This window comes from Cajanus cajan, chromosome 2, assembly GCF_000230855.2.
Source record: "Cajanus cajan strain Asha chromosome 2, NIPB_CcT2T_4, whole genome shotgun sequence".
Taxonomy (NCBI): domain Eukaryota; kingdom Viridiplantae; phylum Streptophyta; class Magnoliopsida; order Fabales; family Fabaceae; genus Cajanus; species Cajanus cajan.
Genome location: NC_138518.1, coordinates 41,560,445 through 41,566,762, shown reverse-complemented (window position 1 = coordinate 41,566,762; position 6,318 = coordinate 41,560,445). Strand labels below are relative to the sequence as shown.

At 32.7% G+C, this 6,318-nt stretch overlaps 1 protein-coding gene across 1 annotated transcript; it reads left to right on the top strand.

Moving 5' to 3' along the window:
- The first annotated feature begins 888 nt into the window (after positions 1-888).
- Positions 889-3,091, top strand: LOC109789755 (calmodulin-1). Its single transcript, XM_020348785.3, has 2 exons — positions 889-1,048; positions 2,376-3,091. The coding sequence occupies exons 1-2, from the start codon at positions 973-975 to the stop codon at positions 2,747-2,749; spliced, it is 450 nt and encodes a 149-aa protein (XP_020204374.1). The 5' UTR covers positions 889-972; the 3' UTR covers positions 2,750-3,091.
- The last annotated feature ends 3,227 nt before the right edge of the window (positions 3,092-6,318 follow it).

Sequence of the window (6,318 nt, the reverse complement as noted above, 5' to 3'; positions counted from 1 at the left end):
TTTTGATATGTTTTTTCTTTAATATTAGTGTTAACTAAGAATAATAACAAAATGACATTTATTTTCTTTCATAAATCGTAGGAAAGCTAAAAATTATCATGAAGTGAAATCATTATTTAGTCATCCTATTAAGAAAATTTTATGATTGCAAAACATCATATTATACATAAAATATATACAAATATATATATATATATAGACGTTAATCCATGCTTACAAATATAATTAAGTAGAGTCTAAAGTTTTTAATATACTTATACCATTGTTATATATAAAATAAATATAAAAAAAACTAAATTATATTTATTAAAAAGAAAACAATAAAGACATAAAATAAACAAAACATGATAAAATATTTAAAATTTTACAATATTACAATAAAATAGATATGTACTTGGATCGAAATAATCATATAAATAATGTAAAATTAGTTTAAATGAGTTATTTTAAATACTAAGATAAAATATATAGAGAGACATGAACCTCAACTTCGCTAGTGTGTCATAAAACTCTTAAAAAAATTGAATACCATTAAATTCTAACATATTCCTATAAATTTCTAATCATCTAAATTTAATATCATAAAACCTTTATATATTAAAAAAAAAGTCTTGATAAAATATCAGACGAATTAAAAAAAATAATTTAAATCCTTTGAAATGTTAACTAAATATGCCTCAATAAGATAGTGTCCAGAGAGACCAAATTAGTAGTTTATTTCTCTTAATAAAAAAAGTTGTTAACTTTAAGTTTTGAAAGCATAAATGAGAAAGTGAGAGAAATTATTTAATAGTAAAATGGGAAAGGGGAGTTTCGGACCCAGAAACAGAGTGTAAGGAATATATTACATATTTATATTTTTTTATATATATATTATATATACCCAATGGTGAAGTTATAGTTTTCCACATTCATTTTCTCTTTCATTTTCCCTCAGTTTCTCGCTTCCCAAACGCCCCTTTCTCTCCTCCAATGGCCGACCAACTCACCGACGACCAGATCGCCGAGTTCAAGGAGGCCTTCAGCCTCTTCGACAAGGACGGCGATGGTCTCTCTCCTCAGATCCCTCTCTAACCCTCGCTTTACTTTTTTTTTTTTTTTTTTTAAATTTTGCGACTTTCTTAGATCTGATTTACGCAATTCGTTTCTTCTTGATGTATGTTCCGTTGTTGTTTGCGTGCGCCCTTTGGTTTTTTTTTTATTATTATTTTCTGTGGGGTGGGGGTGGTTGAATTTTGGAAAGTTTTCTGGGTGATTTAGGGTTTCCTTTGTGTTTGACCCTTTGGGCGTTGGTGTTGAAATTTCTTTGCTTTTCGTGGTTTTGTGCCTCTTTGATGTGGCGGTGTTTGGGGTGTGATGATTCTGGGGTGTGGGTGGATGTGGATCGAGGATCGTGGATCGTGGGATTGGAATTGGGATTGGAGATGCACTTTTAGCGTGTTTTGGATTTTGAACTGGGGTTTGATTTGTCGTTGTTTGATGCACGTGGCGGAAATCGGGGGTGGTTTTTTTGTGGATGTGGAATTTGGTGTTTTGGGTTGTGATTTGTGAAGTTGAATGTGGGATAGATTCCTTTGGTGGGATTCTGAGGCTGTATATGTTGCGTTTAATTTGGGGGTTTCTATTTTGGTGACATCTGGGAATGGAATATTTCCATCAAATGTCTTGTTGGATTGTTTTGGGTTGTGGATCTGTTGGTGTCATTCTGTTGGGTTGGTGTATGATAAGACATGTGTATTTTTTATCAGAATGTGGAATTAGCATTATTGACATCTGTAACATTGTGTTTATACTTTTGGAGCATTTTTTATTCCTTGGTGCATTTGAAATGAGGATCTGTTTTCCAAGGAGTTTTCTGTGATTTGTGGAGTCACAAGTGTGCATGTTTGTTTTGGCAACAGAAGTAAGGTGTGATTGTGTTTCATGTCCGGATCTTTTTAAGGATTGGATTGATTACATGGTTTCTAATAGCCAGATTTTTTCTGTGCTTTAATTTTTGGTTTTGGAATATGGTTTTCATTTTTTCTGGATATTTTTACCATTGTAACATTTTGTAGCTTGTTTTTGTTGTGTGTTTCAATCGATAGGTAAACCCCAACTCCCATGCATACACTTAATATCTTCACATGGGGGTTATCATATTTTGATAACTTGTCAAGAATTATATTGCCTAACTCGTGTGTGCCTTTGATTCAATGTTACATTGGTTCATCACTTTTCATGTTTATGTCGCTGCTGCTAGTTATCTTTTCCTTTTAACTGGATTTGTGTTATTTTACGTTCCTTCACGTTAACAAAATTCTTTCCTGCATTTCTCGTGAGGTTGAATGAATCATTATCTTTTTTGTGTTTAACTATTTTGTAACATGCTCTAGGTTGTATTACTACCAAGGAACTTGGGACTGTGATGCGGTCACTTGGTCAAAACCCAACTGAGGCAGAGCTGCAGGATATGATAAATGAGGTTGATGCTGATGGCAATGGAACCATCGATTTCCCTGAGTTCCTGAACCTGATGGCTCGCAAGATGAAGGACACTGATTCAGAGGAGGAGCTTAAGGAGGCTTTCCGTGTGTTTGACAAGGATCAGAATGGTTTCATCTCTGCAGCTGAGCTTCGCCATGTTATGACGAATCTCGGCGAGAAGCTGACAGATGAGGAGGTTGATGAGATGATTCGTGAGGCCGATGTTGATGGAGATGGGCAGATCAACTATGAGGAGTTCGTCAAAGTCATGATGGCCAAGTGAGGACCAATCGACCATAACCATAATTTGAAAAGCATATAAAGAGAAGAGGGACAGGGCAGATAAGTTTTGATGAGAATTCTATTTCCATTAGGTCATCTTTGATTTGGGGTTATTAGCTTTTGTTAGTTAAGTGTCTATTTTCTTGTTTGCTTTAATTGCTACTGCTTCTCCTTAGTATCCTACTTGTTTGCCTTGTCCCTTGTTTTAGTAGCTTCGGTTAGCTGTGTCTCACCATGCTTTGATACTCCACTTTTCATCTTTTTTGGTTATTATTATGAACCTAGAACAATTGGATGCGATTTGTGTTTTTTACATGTGGGTGGCTAATGCTGTTAATATTTATATCTTCTGCAATGTGATTTTCTATCATCATTTTGAATACTGGAGTTTAAATCGTTGAAATGGTTATGCTCTAAATTGTGTTTTCTTTAATTGTTCAATGATCTAACGTCCGACATCAGACAATCTTAATGGCCTTTCCTTCTCCTTAGTGTGAAGTTAGGGATGCGGTTATATATTATATTAATTTTGGCAAAACGGTACTTTAAAATTGAAGTTCAAAGAAGAGTTTTAATTGTTTTAACAAGTTAAAAAAATTATTTGGCAACTTTAAATTTGTTAGTTTAAAAGAGATGACACGAAAGTGAAAGCTAGCTAGGAGAGAGAAAGAGGGGTAGAGATAGAAGTATGTTTTGCATGGTCGAAGTAGCATCTTACCCTGGAAGAGGAATAACGAATCCTACGTTAGGTTTGGCTTGTTAGAGCGTGTTTGGAGTAGGGAAAAAAAAGAGAGTTTTACTTGCAAGCTTTATTTTTCAGTTGAATGTAATTTTAAACCGTTATCCAAATTTGTGTGGATTTGGCCTTAGGACTCGAGTTGTTTAGAAAAAAAAAATGAAGGATCCTCTCTATCTCTATAATTAATTAAAGGCAAAATTTTTATTTTGATACCCTTTTTTCATGCAAATATACCATAAAAGTATTGCTCTTTCATTCATTTTTTTATTATTTATTTTTAAATAGAAATTAAGGTGACTGAATTACGATGTTTTTTTTTCCGAGAAAATGTGTTACCTATTTTTATGATTCCAAACACCGAATGAAGAAGAAAAAACTGTTTTATACGGTACTTTAACATTCATGTCACATGAAAATATGTTTTTATTGCAAAATCTAGAAGATATTAAAAATATAGTTTAAATTTTGTCAAGGAATGATGGTGATTGATGAAATCAATGTGAGGCTATGATTTTTTCGGGGCATTTGTTCAGTGAATCTTGATATCGTCAACGTTGACGGACTAGTTTTGTTTTGAAATTCATGCTTCGCATCCCACTGTTGGATGCCGTTTTGGACAATTTACCCAATTGTACCTCTACACCAAAGTGGTTAGGTTTACACCAAACTAAAGTAGTTGGATAATACAAATCATAAACTTTAGTGTCTTTTTATAATAATAAAAAATTAATAATAATCTTTTTAGAGAAAGCACTACACAATTTTAATCAAATCATATGTTTATTATTAGGGTGTCATATAGTCGGTAGATAATCTTGTATGTAAATAAACTTGTCGGATAAGTACGTGGTTACAGTCAATCCTGATCGGAACGTATGAAAAATATAGTTTATCGAAAAATTATAAGTTTATAAAGTGCTGTACAGTTTTTTTTTTTTAAGTACATTTAATGCAGTTATATAACAATTTTACGTCTATGCGTACAAAGTTATTTTTTCAAAATTTTAACCATCGATTTAATCAACATTTATAATTATTTTATTATCTACAGTGGGGTTAAAAAGTATATTACATAGCTGTTGATTTTTAACGTCTTGTTTTTCTGGGCGACGGACGAGTCATGAGTCATGAGGGTTGATGTAAACGTTTCAACTTCAAACACAAATATTGGGCGATGCTTGGAATGGTTTTCTTTGGAAACAAGCTTGTTTTGATTTAAGGTTTTAGTAATGAGAAAATAATGGTAAGAGAATGTTGTGTTGTGGTCACGTGACGTCCCATGTTACATTACACGTAGGAATGAAGCACTCTCTAGTCTCTAGTCTCTACTCTAGTGTGGATTCTTTTCATTGTGCCCTCTCTTTGATGCTTGTGTGTGGATGGTACAAAACTTTTGTCGTTACTTCAAATTATTAGTTGGAGACAGAGCGAACATCCCCGATTTCCACTTCATTGTGGTCGGGATCATTGTCTTTTCCTTACGTATTCGCCTCATCGAATAAAGCTCCCAACAGAGTTTAAAGCACTTGGGTCGTCAAAAGTGGTCAAAACAACTCATTAATGGAAAACAAAAAACAAAAAAAAAAGAAACAACAACAACAACAACCCCACAAAACTAAAGATAGGAATAAAGTGGATAGCATCTTATATGATTTTTTTATTTTTCCAAGTTAGGATGCAAAAGGTATTGGCATCTCGGTGCAATTGCAAACAGAGAACATGTATGTGTTATGATTGATATTCACTCGACCACCTTCGAATCTGAACTTGGTTTCTAACATTGACAACGCATGTGTAAATCCTATATATGGATCTGACCTAATTTCATTTTTGTTGGAAGATAATTATGTTGGGTTTATAGAATTGCAAAACCATTCAACTTGGCCTGATTCGAATTCTTTTCTTTCTCACTTTTTTTTTTCTTTTTTAAATGAGTTTTCAAAGATAGAGATTTTTATGTAACTACGACATGACCTAGACTAACTTGGATTTTATCCGGTTAATTTGACAATTTTCTCAAGTCCCGGTTTGATAAAAAAGAAAAGAAAAACTTGGGCACTTTTTATTCAAAAGTATACTTTGTTGTCAACAGGAGGAAGAAGAAGAAGACATTTCATGACATTGATCATAGAAATAAAGCCAGCAAGAACTCCAGTGTGAGAACTTCCAAGAGGTATGATAGAGGTGGCCCCAAGACCAAAGCTCGATGTTTCATCCTCTAAATGAAACTAAAACTATCATAATGTATTAATATCTATGTCATATGTCTATCTATTTATCTATAAGACCAAATGCAAGTTATCAATATAAGAGTGTGTACAATAAATGAAATGAATAAATTAATACATGAAAATAAAAACATAGTTGTACTAAGGGCCTCCTTGTTATAACAAAAAGATTGTGTATAGAATATATAATGAGAATATATAGTTAATGTGTTACAATAATTTTTACAAAAATACTTATGTTATGGTGGAAAAATATCAATTTAAATTATTGTAAGATATTATTATTCTAGTTCTAGCAAATCAAGTTAAAAAGTTCAATTATTCTTCAGGAAAAATTAAGTTTCAAAATAACAACATTCTAATTAGAATTAGTTCTCACTACGAAAATACTAGACTCAGACAGAGTATTCAATGTCTAGAAATACATGATCATGCAACATTTAACATGTTAAGAAAAAATACATAAATATGTTTTGTAAACTCTTCTATTCTTTGAGCTCGGGCATTGGCATGGTGTAGGTTCTCATCTAAAGACATACCAGCATTATCAATTTCACTGGTTAGTTCAGTGAGTAAAGAGCAGGTTCATTTCTCACAAAGATG

Coding starts and splice junctions, on each gene's coding strand:
- LOC109789755 (XM_020348785.3), top strand. CDS start 973: ATGGCCGACCAACTCACCGACGACCAGATCGCCGAGTTCAAGGAGGCC. Junction 1,049..2,375: donor CTTCGACAAGGACGGCGATG/GTCTCTCTCCTC, acceptor AACATGCTCTAG/GTTGTATTACTACCAAGGAA.